We start from the raw sequence: 19,264 nt of genomic DNA on the forward strand, positions 1-19,264 counted from the left end.
GTAGAAAAATGTTTCCATGGTTGATGTCAAAGAAATTGCTGCTTATGTTCTTTTCTAGGAGTTTCATAGTTTCAAGTCTCACTTTAGGTCTTTAGTCCATTTTGAGTTTATTTTTGTGTATGGTGTAAGAAAGTGGCCTAGTTTCATTCTTTTGCTGTCCAGTTTTAACAGCACTATTTGTTAAAGAGACTGTCTTTACCCATTGTGTATTGTTGCCTCCTTTGTTATAGATTAATTGATCATATAAACATGAGTTTATTTCTGGTTCTCTATTATGTTTCATTGATGTGTATGTTTTTGTGCTAGTATCATACTGTTTTGATTACTACAGCTTTGTAGTGTATCTTGGAATCTGGGACTGTAATACCTCCAGCTTTGTTGTTCTTTCTCAAGATTGCTTTGGCTATTCAGGATCTTTGTAGTTCCTTACAAATTTTTTAAGATTATTTCTTCTACTTCTGTGAAGAATGCCATTGATATTTTGATAGGGATTACATTGAATTTATAGATCATTAGTATGGACATATTCACAATATTCCTCCAGTACATGAACCTGAAATAGCTTTCTGTTTGTTTCCGTTTCTTCCATCAGTGTTGTATAGTTTTCTTTCACTTCCTTGATTAAGTTTATACCTAGGTATTTTATTCTTTTTGGTGCAATTGTAAATGGAATTGTTCTCATAATTTCTCTTTCCGCTACTTCATTATTCGTGTATGGATTTCTGATTTCTGGGTGTTAATTTTGTATACTGCAACTTTACTGAATTCATTTATTACTTCTAATAGTTTTTTGGCGGAGTCTTTAGGGTTTTCTTTGTATAGTATTATGTCATCTGCAGATAGTGACAGTTTAATTTCTTCGTTATGAATTTGGAAGTCTTTTATTTCTTTTTCTTGTCTGATTGCTGTGGCAAGGGTTTCCAGTGCTGTGTTGAATAAAAGCGGTGACAGTGGACATCCTTGTCTTGTTCCTGATATTGACCGTTTTTCCCCTATAGAGTGTGATGTTAATTGTTGGTTTTTCATATATGGCCTTTATTATGTTGAGGTATGTTCTTTCTCCAAACCCACTTTCTTGACAGTTTTTGTCATGAATGGATGTTGAAATTTGTGAAATACTTTTTCTGCATCTATTGAAATGATCATTTGATTTTCATCTTTCATTTTGTTGATGTGGTGTATCACATTGATTGACTTAGGAATACTGAACCATCCTTGCATCCCTGGAATAAATCCCATGTGACTGTGGTGAATGAGTTTTTAAATGTATTGTTGGATATGATTTGCTAATGTTTTGTTGAGAATTTTTGCACCTGTGTTCATCAGGGATATTGGCCTGTAGTTTTCTTTTTCTATAGTGTCTTTGTCTGATTTGGTATCAGGGCAATGCTGTTTTTCTTCCTCTCCCATGTTGTGAAATAGTTTGAGGAGAATAGGTATTAACTCTTTAAATGTTTGGTAGAATTCACCTGTGAATCCATCTGGTTCTAGACTTTGTTTTTTGGGGAGTTTTTTGATTACTGAATCAGTTTTGTTACTAGTAATTTGTCTATTCAGATTTCCAATATTTTCTTATTCAATTTTGGAAGATTGTATGTTCCTAAGAATTTATCCATTTGTTCTCAGTTGTTTAGTTTGTTGACATAATTTTTTTGTAGTATTCTCTTATAATCCTATTTTTGTAGTGTTGTTACTTCTCTTTTGTTTCTGATTTTATTTCTTTGTGTCCTCTCTCTTCTTGATGAGTCTGGATAAAGGTTTATCAATTTTGTTGATCTTTTCAAAGAACCGGCTCTTGGTTTCATCGATCTTTTCTATTGTGTGTGTAGTTTTTTTTGGGGGGGGGATCTCTATGTCATTTATTTCTGCTCTGATATTTTTTATTTCCTTTCTTCTGCTCACCTTGGGCTTTCTTCTTTCCCTAGTTTCTTTAGATGTAAGGTTGGATTGTTTATTTGAGAGTTTTCTTGATTCTTGAGGTAGGTGTGTACCAGCATACATTTCTTTCCTAGAACTGTTTTTTTCTGTCCTAAAGATTTTGAATTACTGTGTTTGCATTTTCATTTGTCTCTGAATTTTTTAATTTCCTCTTTGAATTCTCTTCTTGACCCATTTACTATTTAGTAGCATGTTGGTTAGCCTCTATGTGTTTGTGTTTTTCGCTTGTGTGTGTGTGTGTGTGTGTGTGTGTGTGTGTGTGTGTGGTTGATTTCCTGTTTCATACCATTCTGGAAAGGATACACAATACAGTTCCAATCTTAAATTTATTGGGACTTGTTTTGTGGCCTATCATGTGATCTAGTCTAGATAATGTTCCACGTACACTTGAAAAGAATGTGTATTCTGTGGTTTTGGATGGAATGTTCTGTACATGTCTGGTTTATCTGGTTTAATATGTCAAAGACACTGTTTCCTTACTTTCTACCTGGATATTCTATCCTTTGATGTAAGTGGGGTATTGAAGTCCCCTACTATTATTGTATTACTGTCAATTTCTCCTTTTATATCTGTTAATATTTGTGTTATGTATTTAGGTGTTTCAGTGATGGTGCGTAGATATTTACAATTGTTATATCCTCTTCTTGGATTGACCCCTTATCATCATGTATTGCCTTTCTCCTGTCTCTTGTCAGTTTTTGTTTTAAAGTCTATCTTGTCTAAGTGTTGCTTTGTCCCCCCACTATATTTGCATGGTATATCTTTTTCCATCCCTTCACTTTCAGTCTGATGTGTTTTTAGTTTTGAAGTGAGTCTCCTGTTGGGATCATATAAATGGGTCTTGTTTTTTATCCATTCTGCCTCCATATGTCTTTTGATTAGAGCGTTTAGTCCATTTACATTTAAAGTAGTTATTGCTATTTTGTTCATTGTTTTTAGTGGTTTTTGTAGCTCTTCTCTGTCCCTTCTACTCTTGTTCTCTTTTTTTGCAGTTGAGGACTTTGTCGTGTTTGACTTTCTTTCTCCTTATATATCATATGTTTTGGGATTTGGGTTGCCATGAGGCTCATATGTAGGATCCTAAGTATACAGCAGTGTATATTAAGTTGATGGTTACTTAAGTGTGAATACATTCCAGAAGAACTCTTTTGGTCTCTCCTCCTTTTATGTGTATGCTCATATTTTACATCTTTTTAGTCATAATCTTCTAATTAAGACCTTTTGGTTTCCATTTAAAGTAGTCCCTTTAACAGTTCTTATAAGGCGGTTTAGTGAGTTTGGGAAATTCTCTCTCTCTAAATTCTGAATGATGACCTTGCTGGCTAGAGTATTCTCGGTTGTAGGTTTCTGCCTTTCAGCTATTTGAATACGACATGCCACTCCCTTAAGGACTGCAAATTAGTTGCTGAAAACTCAGCTGATAGCCTTATAGGGTTTCCCTTGTACATAACATTTTGCTTTCTCTTGCTGCTTTAAAATTGTCACTTTGGGGCGCCTGGGTGGCTCAGTCGGTTAAGCAGCTGCCTTCGGCTCAGGTCATGATCCCAGGATCCTGGGATCGAGCCCCGCATCGGGCTCCCTGCTCGGCGGGGAGCCTGCTTCTCCCTCTCCCTCTGCCTGCCTCGCTGCCTACTTGTTCTCTCTCTCTATCTCTCTGCCAAATAAATGAATAAAATCTTTAAAAAAAAATAAAAAATAAAAAAAATAAAATTGTCACTTTATCTTTAACCTTTGACATTTTAATTTTGTGTTCATGTGTGTTCCTTGTGTTCATTTTGTTTGGAACTCTCTGTACTTCTGAAATCTGGATACTTTTACTTCCCCAGTAGCTATTATGTCTACAAATAAGTTTTCTGCTCCTTTCTCTCTGTTGTCGTCATCTTTGAGGACCCCTATAATGTAAATGTTCACTTGATGTTGTCCAAGAGAGCCCTTAACCTATCCTCATTTTCTTAAATGCTATTTTCTTTTTGCTCTTCAGCTGGGGCGCTTTCCATTACCCTGTCTTTATCACTGATCTGTTCTGCATCTGTTCATCTACTATTGATTCCCTGAGTGTATTTTTTTAGTTATTAATTTCTATTTTGATTGGTTCTTTTTTATATTTTCTGCCTCTCTATTGAAATCCTGAGTTCTTCCACTCTTCTCTCCAGTCTGGTGAGCATCTTTAGGATCATTATTTTAAATTCTGTTAGACATATTTATCTCCATTTCATTTAGTTCTTTCTCTGAGTTTTTGTCTTGTTTTGTTGAGAGCATATGCCCCTGTCTTTTCATTTTGCTTGAATTTCTGTGTTTGATCCTCTGAATTAGGTGGAATAGCACTTCTAAACTTGAAAGAATGGTCTTGTGTATGGTCATCTGTGTAGACTGTGTGTGCCTGGTGACTTTGGCTGGCTGACTGGAGCTGTGTCTGGTGTGGGCGGGGGATCATGTGACACTCCGGGCTAGGGTTGCCCCAGTGTGATGGCCAGAGCTGATATGGGCATGGGCAGGGCTGTCCCAAAGTGCTTCAGGTAGAGGGCACCCGGGGCAGGATAGCTGAAGCTGAAGTGGATGTGGGCTGGTGGGGGGGGTGGTTTCAGGGCTCTCTGTGCAGTGCACAATCTGGTGGGGTGGCTATAGCTGAGGCAGAGGTAGGCCAGGGGGACCTGGGGTGCTCCGTGCATGGGGCACCTTGGCAGGAGAGCTGTAGCTGATGTGGGTATTGGCTCAGGCAGTTCCAGATCTCTTTGGCCAGAAGGCATCCTTGGAAAACAGCTGAAGTCAAAGTGGGTGCAAGTCTGGGTGTCCCAGCGTGCTCAGCACAGGGGCGACCTAGTGGGCAGCTAGAGCTAAGGCTGGCACAGGTCAGGCTGTCCTGGGACACTCTGCACAGGGGCTGCCCTGGTGCTGTGGCCGGAACCAAGGCAGGTATGGGCTGGGGATTCTTGGTCATTCTGCGCATTGGGCACCTCGGTGGGGTGGCTGGAGCCAATGTGACATGAACCAAGAGGGCCCAGTGTGCTCTGCACCAGGGTGCTCTAGCAAGCAGTCTGGAGCTGAAGTGGTACAGACATGGCATGTTCCAGGGTGCTTTGTGCCTGGGTCACCTTGTTGGGATGGCTGGAGCTATAGTGAGCACTGACCGGGGGTGTTCCAGTGTACGCTGTGCTGGGGCCACCTTGGTGGGATGGCTGGAGTGGTGTGGGCTAGTGGGCTAGCTCAGTGAGGCAGTAGGCCAGCAATGGTGCCTGTACCTTTCTCCCATCTACACTATTAAGGTAGATGGGGAACATAAACCATGGTGCTCGCCAGCCCCTCCAACCTAGAGAGAAATCCAGCAGCTGCCTCACTGTTTGCTGGGGTTTTAGGGCTGGCTCTTTTCTAGGCTAGAAAAAAAAAAAAAGCCATGGGGCTTTTTTTCTGTGCTCCAGGACACCCAGGGCTACTGTGAGCTAGGGACCCAGTGCTGAGGCGGCAGGTCAACTACAGCACCTGGACCCTGCTCCTGTCTGTGCTATCAGGGTGTTCAGAGGAGCGTAAACCATGGCACTTGCCAGCCCCTCCGACCCAGAGAGAGTTCCAGCAGCTCTCCCATTTGGTGGAGTTCTAAGGCTGGATCTTTTATATACTAGTTGCTCTTTTAAACCACGGCTTTTTTTCTGTGCCCTAGGGCAGACAAATCTGCTCATGGTCCCTCAGTGCTGTCCCTCCCCACTGCAGTTCACAGGGATGGGCCTTCCTTTCATTACCATGTATTCATCTCCCTTGCCATTTTTTATGTGCTCTGTTGTACAGAAGCCATTCCGTCAGCCCTCAGTTCTTCAGGAGGAATCGCTTTATAAATAGGTGTAGATTTGGTGTGTCCGTGGAGAAGGTGAGTTCAGGGTCTTTCTACATTGCCATCCTGGACCAGACTCAATACTTTATTTTTATGAAACTCAAATGCAAAACATGAAAAACTGTCAAGTAATCAACAGAAGACTCAATGTTTATGAAGAAAAAGAAAGCCAATGAATTCAATTTACATTTTAAACTATTTAATATATTTATTGTATACATGGTTTTAGTTAACCTCAGTGGAAAATGAAATCAGAACTGAAGAGATTTTAATGCACAAAAACAATTCTCAAAATATAAGCAATGATTCCCAACTGGGGAGTTTCTCTGAAGTTCAGGGTTCAGGCCCAGGACAAGAGTGAGGGAAAACTCCCTGTAGGTCAAAAGCTCTGCTGAAGTCATAGGATTGTACTTGTGGGCCCTTAATCAGAGTGAGCTTTCTCAAACACCCCCGGAAGGAGGTCTGGCTGTTCAGGCAGTTTTGCTTTACATCAGCTGTTAAAGAAGAAAGCAGAGTCTTGTTTAATTTTGTTAAATGACATGGATAGCACAATAGGAACAAAAATAATATCAAGTGGTTTCTCTATCAAAATTAGAATATTCTCCCACATATGTTATTCGGGGATAATGCAATGAAAACAATTTAAGTCACAACTGTGCCTTAACTGAGTCACAACTTATTTATTATTTGTAATAATTACTTGGAACATCTGAAATGCCTAATTCAAATCCAGCATCACTGTGAGAAGATAAGACCTGTTTGTCCCCTAAAATGATTTCCTACTCTGGGGGTCACCTAAGATGAGTCACCTTGGTTAAGTCATATAGCTTACTTTACAAGGCATCCAATATTCCCAGAGTCTTAACTAAGGGTGAATTTATGTGTGTAGATATTTTAATTTTTCCAAGAATTCCTAGGTATTTGAAATAACCTTTCTAAAAATGTAAAGGATTTGTTATCCAAACCATGTATTTTTCTTAGTCTCTATTCTATATCCACCTGATCTAAAACTTCCCTTAGTGACAATGCCACTTAAAAGTGAATGGGCCAAGCAGACATCCATACGTACCAGGATAGCCACCGACATAAATGGGATTGTTGGTGTCTGCTGAGGTGGACTGGGTGTGTGGACTCTCAGCACGAACTACATTCCCATCAACAATTAGAACCAAGCGGTGTTTGCTTTTCTGAGCTTGAAGTGTGTGCCATTTTCCATCGCAGACAGTATTGGTAGCTTTGGGCTTGTATGTGGCTGTTATCCTACCGGCACCATTGTTAACATGAAACAAGATCTAAACCAGCAAAACACAGGCAGATATCTTGGTGAATTCTTCCATATTTAAGGAACACAATCCATTTATATAATGCTCTTGAAATAGATAAAAATCTCAAAATTCTGCTAAAAAGGAAGGCAAACTATGAAAAACTGAAAGGATTCAGATTTTATTACTCCCCAAATTACAGAAAAGACCAATGACCACCTCCATGGGAATCAGCCTGAGCCACTGCTTTTTTGCATTATGTCCTCCAATCAGTGGCTCATTTTCAGGATAGCAGGAGCTGTTGGGTTGACTGAGGGTCAGTTAATAGCAGGTGACTAGCACCTATGAAGAGACATTTACTCACTGTCTTCTGACAGACTGTAGATGCTCTACCACAGCACGTGGTAACACAAAAAAATCTACGATGTGCAACAAAAGATGGCAGGGAAGACTTGCAAGTACACCGTTGTAAGGTGCTTATGCTATATGGGAGGGGGCCCAGTGTATTTCGAGGTAGACTGTAACAAATTATAGATGTAGATTATAAACCCTTGGGCAACAGCTAAGCAAAGTTTTAAAGGAAAAATAAGCTAATAATAGAGGTAAAATATACATCAGAAATTACACTTTTGGCAACTGTTACACTTCTGATGACATTTTCAGATGTCACATTTTTTCAAAATTCTTTTGAAGTGCAGATTAGGAAGCATTTGGTGTAAGCCACAGCGCAGAGAGGCAAGCAGTGTGCTGGAGAGGCAGCTTTGTGTAGACAGGGGGTGAAGAGCTGAAGCGTAAGAGATGCTTTCTTATAGCCTCCTCACCCCCAAGCTAGGATGTCCTAGGAGCCAGAAACCCCGCAGGGAATAAGCCGAATTACTAGAAACAAGCAAATAAGATTGGGAGAAATCTAGTGCAAAAAGACTTGTTCCTTCCTTTACAGGTGACAGTAGCTTAAGAAGATTCAAGCATTAGTCCCAGAGCAACACAAGTTGACCCCAGTGCAAGAGAAATGGTGCAAAGTGCAGCTAAGTAGAGAGAGGACTTGAAAGACCTCTTCCATTCCCCCACGGCCTAGGAGGGGGCTGGCAGAAACTCCCCAGTTCTCAGATGGCCCTCGGGGGGGCACAGAATGTGGCCAAAGAGGCAGCAATGCCCCTGACCGGAGGGAAGCCTCATCTGCCGAGGATGTTGGCCACGTCTCCAGGCTCAGCCCCCACACACTGGTGATGCTGAGACCTCAGACTACTCATTACAACTGGCCAGGGACAATGGGCCTCTGGCGCAAAAGACAGAGGTTGTGCCCGAAAACCAGGAGACTCAAGCCATACCTCGACTACTGTCAGGAGAGAGCTTGCAGAAAAGAAAAAGGACAAGAAGCACTCTTCCTTCCCACCTTGCCTGTGGCCAGACGGCCCCAGTGGGGCGAGGAAGGAAAATGAGAACCAGGAGAAACTCTGGAAGCAGTTCTGAAGCGAAAGAGACTAAGGTACTCCTAATTGTTGGATTTATTTTGTTCCCAAAAATGAGAAGGACTGAAGGCTGAAAAGGGTGGAATAGTTACAGAAAAAATTTGGTTTTTGCATTAAAAAAAAATTAGATGATGGTATATCCATCACGTGGAATTCTGTGCCATAAAAAGCAATGAACTGTTGATACACACAACCCGGTCAACTACCAGGAAATGAGGCTAAGTGTAAAAAGCCAATCTCAAGAGGATATAGACTGCAACATATGGTTTATATAACAATCATGAAATAACAGCAGCAGAACAGATTCATGGTTGCCCAGGGCTAGGGAGAGAGCTGGTGTGGATATGAAGGGGTAGCTCCACAGAGCATTGTGGTAATGGTACAATTAAGTGTCTTGATTGTGAGGGTGGATACATAAAGCTGAACAAGATACATATGATAATATTATATAAAGCTACACCCACCCACACAGACACACACACACACATGTGTACATATACAACTAGTGTAACTGAAAAAAGTCTGGATCCTGCCAATGTCAGTTCCCTGGATTTGATGTTGGATAAGAGTTATGTAAGCTGCTAACACTGGAGGAGCCTGGGGGAAGGGTGCAAGAAGACCTCCCTGTACATGTTACTATAACTTGCTCTCAGTCTATATTTCCAAATAACAAGTTGACAAATATTAGGGAGGGTAAGAGCATCAGGTTGGCAACTTTCAAATGGTGTATTATAGTTGTAATTTTGCTTTAAATTTAATTTCAATTTTTTTTTGTCATTTGTAATCTTTTTAGGATTAATTGAACCTTTTCTCCACTCCATTGAAATGGATCATTGGAAATTTGGATCTAGGTATTTCGGCTTGTTTCTCAGTTGCTCTGTTTCTGACACTGGGGTAAGCAGGAACCCCATCGAGATCAAGCACCTACCTTGCCATTTACAATCTCTAATCCAATGGCATCTACTTTGGCGCTGCTGATCCCCAGGAGGACACCGTTCTCAGAGGTGGTACGAAATTCCAGTGTGATGTTTACATCTGATCGGACTTTGTAGCCTTCCTTGACTGAAAAATACAAAGATAACCCCCAGTTGGGAGTGAGCCTGGCCCAAGAAGGCTCAGGGTCAAAGAGGTCATGGGCTGGCTGTCTGGCTGTGCATTTTGGCTCCTGGCTCAGGAGGCCTGGCTCTAGCTCTTTCTCTGATCCAGCTCCATCCTCACCAGCAAGTCACTTCCACCCTCTGAGCCTCAGCTTCCTCATCTGTAAGATGAAGTGATGCTATTAAAGAAGACCTACGCCATCATCAGGGCTAAGCCAGACTAGAGTCGAGGCAGGCCCATCCTTTCATCTAGAGCCACAGAGGGGGAAAAACCAGAAGGATTTGATCCATATAATCCCATCATCATCCAGCAGGGAGTAGTCCACTCTATTTTCCCAATACTGGGTATGTCATCATATACTAGCATCCATACTAGGTGTTTCTAAAGTGGGGATTTAATGAAATGGATATTTTATTTAGGCGATGGGAAAGCTGAAAAAGCAAACTGGGGCTATGTAGCAGGCAGTCGTTCAGTCCAGGGTTAAAGGGGAACTGGGAGCAGGTGGGGTGACCAGAGCTGGGAAGCACTGAGTGAGGGGTGCATGCTAGCTCTGCCCCCTGTCCACCTGCCCCTGACTCCCCCTGACTCCCACCAGGGCCTCCCTGGAAGCCAGATAAATGCGGCTCCCTGCGAAGAAGGCGGAACAGAGGCCAAGAGGAGCACCGTCCTGAGTGCAGATAGGAGGTTAACAGCAAATCGCGACACCAAATGGAGAGGGAACGCCAGATACGTTACAAAGGCTAGTTCTAAACCTTGAGGAATTTACATTCTAAGGCACTTTAGACATTTAAATTCCTCTACTTAGGATCAATATTTTCAACAGTCTCAATGGAGTCAGTTTCTTCACCAAACCTGACTTGCATTTGGCTGGGTGGTCTAGATATTTTATGCTGACTTTGTCAAAGGCCTTTATTAACTTAAGCAGAGACAATATGCGTTACATAAATTTAGGGGAAATGCAGATGAAACCGGTGCCACATGTGTGCCCTCTGCCAGGAGGTACAGCACTGCTGCGGGGAGCAGGCTTTGTATTAGCGTTGAGAAATCCTGATAAACTGGAACACTAAATTAACTGTGGTCTTGGCGCAGCCTTGTCTGGGAGTCCTGCCCTAGCATATCATTCTCGGGTCCCTATCTAAGTGCAGCCTAACCCCAAAGGTTCCCTTCGTGTTGATAATACATACCAAGAGCTGCATATCCCCTTCCTTCAAAGAAGGTTCCTTCCTGGGCCACTGTATAGCACCTGGTTACTGCAAATGCAGACACTGGGCTGTCCTTGTCCAGCTGTCTGCCATTCACTGTCACCTCCCCAATGCAGGCGGGGACACTGTGGGTGACCTAAACCAAATGAAAGGACAATAGATGCTCTAAGTTTAATGAGAAGGGCCAGGGTCAGTCTTTCCTATACTTCAACAAAACATTAAAATATGAGCTTTTGGTTTTTAAAATCGAATTTTCACAATAGTTTACATAAATGTTTAATTGAAAGCTACTAGCTAGTAGTATCTTGGCTAATAATGCAGTAAAAGTGTTCTCTATTATTTGGATTAAGTAGTGTGGAAATCAAGAATGCTGGGTTTTCTAATCTGCAAATACAAATCCACTGGACTTCCCTGACTCGTACCAAGGCCAAATGGCTGTGGAAAGGGAAATGTTCATTAACTAACAGGTAGGAAAGACTGGCTGAGCTTCAAGGGCTTCCAAGGGGAAGCCCAAACACCCAATATGGGGATGAGGTTTAAAAGGTTTGTATCATGCAGCCAAGCCGCAGGCTCAAACAAGATAATTTAACATAAACATTTTCCTTTACAAAAGAAACAAGATAAAAACACAGCTACAATAAAGGTAAAATGGGCTCTGAACAGAAAACGCTGCTTACATTCCCAACGTTCCTGGCCCTGTGCTCAGGGGGAAGGCCCCCGAGATACAGCTTTCCTTCCACATCCAACATGGTCCCATCTCCCACAGCAGTCACCATGGGGGATTCCTGGCCGTCGACCGTTATGAAGCCCTTTCTTTTAAAGTGCTCTGTCTTGACCTAGAACAAAATGAGAATATCCAGTTTTTAAGGAATCTGAGAAAACATTAACAGATGTTTGTTTGCAACATCCATTCATTATAGCTGTAAATAACCTGAATGAGATCCTAAAGGATGGCTCCAAATTTTACACAGTTGGTGTTGAGGAGCTTCTCATCAAGTCGAGAACATTTCTGGTACCTTTTCATTCATTCTACCAACGTCTGCTCAGTGCCTGTTAGGTGTCAGGCACTGAGCTAAGCCCTGGTGATACTTCAGGACGTCGCAAAGGTCCCGGCCTGCAAGGAGCTTATAGTCTACAGGGGAGATACTAGACACAAAGCAAGCGAGGTCATTTCATGACCGTGAAGTGGATGGAATAAAACTTAGCATGAGTGATCACAAGCTTCCTGAGAACATACCGTGTGCCACCTGCCATCACTGATCAGTGCAGGGTGGGAGACCTTCGTTCTGCCTTTCCCAAGATCAAACAGGAAGTGAAGGTGGCCCCCATGTAGCTGGAGCGTGGCATAATCAACTTGGTTCTGATGAGCCATGTAGTAAATCAGACCGCTGGAGGCAAATGTTCGGATACTTAGCTGAACTGAGAGCCTGGAAAAAAAAAACAAGAGCTCAGCCCTCAGAAAGGAATAAACTTTCACTTTTACTTTTAAAAATAACCTCAGAGAGAGAACCCAGTAGTTGTTTCAACCTTTATATTGAACATCTCGGCAGTCATTCATTATTCATTCATCCATCCATTCATCCAATTAAGAGTTACCCCATATGTATATCTGCCAGGAACTGTTCTAGATGGTGAGGCTGAAGCAGTGAACAAAGAGGAATGTCCTTTCTCCCACAAAACTAATACTAGAAATCTATTCAATCAAATTGGGTCATGAAAGGCAAACTGGTGGTTATTTCTATTAAGTAGTCAGGCAGGAAGCTCTGAACGACAGGAGCAAGCCCCACAAAGCTCAGCAGGATAGACCGGCATTTTGTTTTCGGACAGCACGGAGTATGTGAAAACAATGGCCTGATTTGGCGGGACAGCCAGGAACCCCCTAGCAGGGCTCCACGGCCGATGGCGGCACACGGCCGCCGATGGGGGCTGGCATCTGGGCGGCCGCCCACAGTTGGACACACAGCATCACCACAGTGCTCAGGGATGGGGACAGGAGGGTGTGGCCCTGCCCTCGCAGATGAGGGGCTCTGAGAGGCAGTACTTAGATCTGAGGTGCAGAGGGGAGCGCGCGGGGCTTGGTTTACATTTTCGAAGGAAGCTGTGCTGGGAAGAAGCCACCGGTGAGGCCGGGGTGGCAGCAGGCATGAGGCAGGGAGCTGTTGCAAGAGTCCAGAGGCCAGGTCGTGGTGGCTCCAGCCAGGGCGATGTGGGGGATCTAGAGGGGGTGAGCTAATTCACAAAATGTTCCAGAGGAAGAAGCAATAGTACTTGCGGACGGACTGAATTTGGAGAGGCAGGGAACGAGAGTAACCATCTCTAGGTTAGGGCCCCAGGCACCCAGGGGAGCGGTGCTGATGGCTACAGAAATGGCAAAGACGAGGACAGCAGGTCTGGGGGAAGACTGAACTCTCCTTGGTATGTCGATGTGGAGGGGCCCATGCCAATGCACAAGGAGGCGTGGAGGAGCCGGCCGGGTGTACGCCTCCTGAGTCTGAAGCAGACGTCAGGGCTAGACATGTGGGTGCTGGTGCAAATAAATGGTATTTTAAAGCCACTGAAATATGGAAGTTCACCTAGGAGAATACACAGAAGAGGGCCTGGGCCTTCTCGGGGGGAAGAGGAGCCAGCAAAGGAGACTGACCAGGGGGGCACAGGGAGAGCAGGAAATCAGGAGCGTGTGGGGCTAAGACAGCCCAGTGCATGTGATAATGCTGAGGGCCCAGCAAGGAAGGCCTCACGGGGATGTGGCCACAGCGGGGCTGCGGTAACTGTGGCAAGAGCAGTCAAGAAGTGAGGGGGGGGCTGACTGGGTGTGGGGGGAGGAAAGGGGGCAGGGGGAGGCAGTCTGCCACAGAAGGCAGCCTTTTTTGTTGTTGTTGTTTTTAAAGCAACTCTTTCAAGGAGTCTTGAAATACAGCCAGGATACTGTGGGGGTAGGGTGGGATGTGGAGTCTCTTAGAGTTTAAGTTAGGAACTACCAGACAGGGAATGGTTACCAGCGTAAACACAGTGCCTGGGTTTGAATCCTAGTTCTGCTGTGTGCCCTGAGCAGGCGACTTCACTTCCCTGTACCTCAGTTTCCTCATCTATAAAATAAAGAGCATACCTTCCTCATAGGATAATTATGGGACGGAGTCGGGGTGTATGTATGAAATACTGAGGCAGTCTGGGCACAAGTGTTTGCTCCTCTTGTTAACACTGATGCTGATGAGGGCGATGGCTCTGAGAGAGGTGATGGGCTCCAGAGGGCAAGCGAGAGGGGCCAGTAGCACCCCTCCTCTGTGGTAGCAGGGGAAGAGGTACAAGGGTGGGGACAGAGGCAGGGAGGGGGGTTGCTCTTTTTGGTAGTGGACAGATGAGGGAGTTCTCTCTGTTCCCTGAGGCGGTCATGGGCTGGGGCATGGAGAGAGGCTGTGGGGATGTACAGAGTTTTGAGATAAGAGAAGCTATGAGAAGTAAAAAAGCGTGAACGTATGAGAGAACCGTATTGGCTCCCCGTGTAATCTGGAGGTTCCATCTGAAATCACTGGCTTCAGGTCAAACCAGGGAGGAAAGAGATACACACTTCTACAGCCTTGACCCCCAGTTTGGGTTCTGGCACGGATTAGCCAAGTAGGAGTTCTCCCCAGGGCCAGTGAACAAAGGAACATGGGCATTAATGGCCTAGGCCCATCTGGTTTGGGGATAAACTGTGCTGTGTGGGGTGCAGAGGGAGGTGGTGGTGAGAAAGCATGAGGGCTTTGAGGTCTTGGTGCAGTTGAGGAGCTGCTGGGATGGGAAGCAACAGTAGCGAGAAGGAGGAGGGACTGATTAAGAGGATGCTTCAGACAGAGATTTTGGAGGTGGGATGGGTATTGACAAAGTGGCCCAGGGTTTGATCATGGGGAATGGGTGGCTGAGGAAAGCCCCCTGAAAGACAGGAGCCAGAGGACTTGGAAGGTCAGATGCGGGCTGGTTGAAGTCCTGGAGAATGATGGCCCCAGCTGTGGAACAAAGACACTGAGTCAAGGTCTGAAGCCAGCGGGATGGGGTCAGTGACCACAAGGGGCAGTAGTGACGGGTGCAGCCTGAAGCACTTGGAGAAGAGGAGGAATGTGGAATCTGGAGGAACCTTGACCAGTCCCAGGCCTTCTCCGAGGGATGTGGACTGGCTTAGCTGAGGGAAGGTCCTTGGGGACAAGGAGGTATGAGGGCGAGAAGGGTCGGGGGCGCACTGGTGTGGCACCAGGGAGTTTGAGGGGCACAGTGAGAGAGTTTGGGGGGACAATTTGATCAGATTCGTAAGTGCTTACAATACAGTAGGGTTGAAAGTCCAGATGAGGATTTGAGGTTTTGAGAGGACTTGAGATTCTAGAACAAGAGTGCTTTAGAGAGAGAACCTACCTATGTACTTTCCTACATTCACACAGAGAGGCAGCAACCGGCCTTCACCAGAAGGGGTAAGGACAAACCACAGGAACCCCAATGAAGCACATTTGAAGCGTCTACTGTGCACAAAGGCTGCATTCCTGTCCTCCGCCTTCTTGCTGCTGAAGAATACCTCCCGGGTTCATCTCTCAGTGAGACACCTAATAGGGACTTTAGAACAATACCCACCTCTTTCTGACAGCCAGCTGATTGAAAGGCAACACGAAATGGCTGCTTTGCATGAGACCAAACTGGTGAGCACTGGGGATATACTCTGGGGCTCTGTCCACAGCACACCGTTCCTGTAAGAGATGCAGACGGACCCTCACCACACAGAGCCAGGGCCGCCACTAACATGTACACAAGTTTTTCCATGAAGAAGACCTCTCTGAAGCAACTGAATCAGAATACCAACAGCTACAAATATGTGTTGGCACAGACTTAATCTTTGCTTTAAATAATTAACTTGCTATCTCTTTATCTCTGAGAAGGCAATTGGAGCTTCTGTCTTTCACCTTAGTCCCACTCAAGTTTGCTTAAAATTCCCCTGAGTTTTCATCCGGAGAAGGGCCAGAGGGTATCAGCGGCTGCAGGAGCAGCTCCAGCACGTGCACCAGGAAACTGGAAGTGCCCACAGGCCCCTTGCCTGGCAGGGTCTCTGAGGGTGACATCTCTAATTCCTCCTGGGCAGTAGCAAGGTACAGCAGAGAGGAGCCCGTGTGGGAGGGGGGTCTGCTTGGAAACCTGCGTCCTGACAGCACCCTCCACATAGTGAGTCCGAACCACATGAGGCCTCAGACTCACAATTCTGGCTTGCAAGCGGTGAGGGGGGCATGTGGTGGTGCTACCAAGAGAGCTGGCTTGAACTCAACGATTGGCTCTGCTTGGAAGGTACTGCTCTTTGCGTGACTGCACCACCACATACTTAGAGTGCATGCTTTTAACCAAGGAAATGGAGAAATCAGAAAAGGGAGAAGAAAATGAAAACTAATAACTGCCATTAAAAATATTTGGTCAATACATATGCAATGGAATATTGCTCAGCCGTCAAAAAGAATGAAATCTTGCCATTGGCAAGGACTTGGGTGGAGCTACAGAGTGATGCTAAGTGAAGTAAGTCAGAGAAAGACAAATACTATATGATTTCCCTTATATGTGGAATTTAAGAAACAAAACTGATGAACATATGGGAAGGGAGAAAAAAAGAGAGAGACTCTTAATGAAAGAGAACAGAGTTGCTGGAGGGGAGGTTTGTGGGGGATGGGCTAGATGGGGGATGGGCATTAAGGAGGGCATGGGATGTGATGAGCACTGGGTGTTACATGCAACTGATAAATTGCTGAACTCTACATCTGAGACTAATGATGTACTATATGTTGGCTAACTGAATTAAAAAAAAAAAAAAAAAAAAAAGAGTAAGGAAAGCCCCTCTTACCAGACTTGGTAAAGGCTGGGGCTGTGGCAGGAGCTCACTGTCTTCTCTGTCAAGAGCCGGCTTTGGCCTTTCTGAAAGCAAGCAGGCATCCAAGTCCACCTGTTCATTGCCAGCCGCGCTCGTGAAATCCAAATGTCTAGATACAAAGTGTTTACAAAATTAAGATGCTACAAGTCAACACATAAACCAATGTCATTTGACTCTTGAGCACTAACATCCATGCGGAACCGCTCATCTCTTACTCTTACGTTACGGGAACCAAGCTGACCATCTTCCACGGCGACTGGTATCCTCCCATTTGATTCTTGCCGCCCCCGCCCCTCCAGCCCCTCCCCACGTCGTCCACCTGGCCACCACCCCTCCAGAACCGGCTCAGGTGCCACCAGCGCCTCCTGCAGCCTGGGCCTGGGCCAAGGGAAAGACTGGCTCTGGCCCTCACAGTAGTGCGCACACTGGCCTCACTTAAACACTCATTTCTTTCCTTCTTACAGGTTTACAGCTGCCAGGAAGTCATGAAGTACACTTCTCCTAATTCCCTTTACTCTGTAGCCCTTGCAACATGTCCCATCTGCCTCTACCCTCTTGGCACTTTCTGGGGACATGGCTGTGAACAGCACAGAAACGTTTCTGCCCTATGGAATTCCCAGCCTCATGGTTTTCAGGAAGAAGAAGATGCCAAATCACTTGGTACATTTATAAACAGAACTGGGTGAATAAATAAATCAACTGTACAAATACGTAAACCAAGGCTCTGACATTAGAATTGTGCTGAAACCCAATACACTGTTTTATTCTTTTAAATTTCAAGGACTCTTAAGAGATTCTTTTATAGAGGACACGGTGACCATCAAAGATCCAGGTCCTTATTCGTGGTCTCAAGGCAAAATCAGCAGCCCAGCTAGGAGGAGAACCTCGGTCTCCTGACGCTCAGCGCATGCTCAGTTTCTCCCGGGCAGACTCTGGCTCCGCACCCCCCACCTCCAGCTCATAGCACGGCCTTTGTCCCACCAGCACTCTTACCTAGGCAGAGGCTGAGTGAGGAAGAAGTAACCACCCATGGGCACATGTCCATTCTCTTCCTCATCGTGAGCCCCCCAGAGGACACAGACTAACAGTTCTTAATTAGACAGTCCGTGTTTTAGGAGGAACCATTAATAATCTGAAGCTGCAAGTAGCCCAGCTGTAAAGGCTCCTTAAAGCAGTGAGCTCAAGGCAGCAAGAAACCTGCATCACAAAATCTCTGTATTCCCTGAAATGCAGGTCAAAAGTGTATTTGACCTCTGATGTTTATTGATGGTCCTATCGAACTAATGTTCAGTGTTTTTTTTTTTTTTTTTTTTTTAATTCTAGGATTACCAGATCTATCCATCATTCTAATCCAATAAAATCCATTTGGGTGACTGTTGTGATAGAACAATGGGGTTCACTTGTTATTCAGAAACGTAGGATTTTAGGCAATCTCAAACAACAAAATTAGATAGCAGATCAGTGTCAGTACTCAGCAATAAAAGATTTCTAGGAAGTGCAAAAACGTGTTGAGAGCAGTTATACTTACTCCATGTCAAAGATCAGGTTTTTGATACAGCCATGCAACGATCTTCTCATCTTAAGCACTGATGTCCCCTCCCCCTCTGGAATCCCCCCTATGTACAGCTTGGATACATTTATTGTCCTTTCTGCTGAGGGGCCCAACTTCATTTCTACAGGATTCATCTCATCCATTTGGACAGTGATAACTCTAAAAGGTCAAAGGAGGGGGAAAAAAAGCTTTTAAATATAATGAAACATAACTGTCTATTTTAATATATAATTCCACAATTTCATACTGAATGAAAAAAGTTCATACTGAAATATAAATTTTTAACATGACACTATATGAATAAAAAGGTGAATCTTGAAAATGAAAACTTAAAATTGAACATTCTCCCCAAATGAATACATGTTATTAAACACTGTTGAGTTCAGTTGCTTTTTGGAGGGTATTGTTCTTTTACTTTATCTGTGATGAAATGTCCAACATGCTTTTAAAATATTTGGTCTATAGTTTTGGAGGGAAATACATAGGGATGTTGATATAACACTATTTTACTATTTGTATTTTACTGTTTACTATGTTACTATTTACTATTTTTTCCATTTGCTTTTTTAGTATTAATGTAATGTTATTTACTAACACTATGGTACCATTTGCCACAGAATGATTCTAAGACAATGTAGACTAGGCCCCAGAAAAGAGCAGGGTTAAGGTTTTTCAATTTTGAAAATTCCACAAATATCTTATTTCAAAGCAGATGAAATTAATTTCCAGGGAGGTATTCTAGCAAGGTTCCAGAATTATTATGGAGCTATAAAATCTCTGAATGCTCATGACCTCATACTAATCATCCCAATCATTTCACTGCAAAGAGTATCCTAACAAGGTTCCTATTGGTGAGGTCACCATGCCCTTGTACACAAATACCTCCCGGTCCTTATCAAGGAAATGGAATGCTCTTGTCCATCGCCATATGTGCCCTTGGGAGCACGCAGGAGAGCTCTTCTCAGGCTTGTTCCATCGCCAGAGTTAACATGCACTTCAATGTGGCCTTCAATCAGCATGATGGAAAAGAATGGCTGGGAAGGTTGCTAAG

At 44.1% G+C, this 19,264-nt stretch overlaps 1 protein-coding gene across 1 annotated transcript in view; it reads right to left on the minus strand.

Moving 5' to 3' along the window:
- Positions 1-6,041: 6,041 nt before the first annotated feature.
- Positions 6,042-19,264, minus strand: part of LAMA1 (laminin subunit alpha 1) — a 145,090-nt gene continuing 131,867 nt past the window's right edge. The window contains exons 55-64 of the mRNA XM_088019397.1: positions 19,096-19,259; positions 18,190-18,372; positions 16,635-16,770; positions 15,389-15,501; positions 12,030-12,219; positions 11,470-11,628; positions 10,775-10,928; positions 9,421-9,554; positions 6,831-7,053; positions 6,042-6,255 (exon numbers count right to left, since the gene is read on the minus strand). Of these exons, the coding sequence (XP_087875523.1) occupies positions 6,095-6,255; positions 6,831-7,053; positions 9,421-9,554; positions 10,775-10,928; positions 11,470-11,628; positions 12,030-12,219; positions 15,389-15,501; positions 16,635-16,770; positions 18,190-18,372; positions 19,096-19,259 (1,617 nt within the window). The 3' untranslated portion in view covers positions 6,042-6,094. The remainder of the gene's footprint in view (positions 6,256-6,830; positions 7,054-9,420; positions 9,555-10,774; positions 10,929-11,469; positions 11,629-12,029; positions 12,220-15,388; positions 15,502-16,634; positions 16,771-18,189; positions 18,373-19,095; positions 19,260-19,264) is intronic.

This window comes from Eumetopias jubatus, unplaced genomic scaffold (assembly GCF_037043125.1).
Source record: "Eumetopias jubatus isolate StellerSeaLion01/CBP00866 unplaced genomic scaffold, mEumJub1_p1.0 scaffold_16, whole genome shotgun sequence".
In the NCBI taxonomy this organism is placed as follows: domain Eukaryota; kingdom Metazoa; phylum Chordata; class Mammalia; order Carnivora; family Otariidae; genus Eumetopias; species Eumetopias jubatus.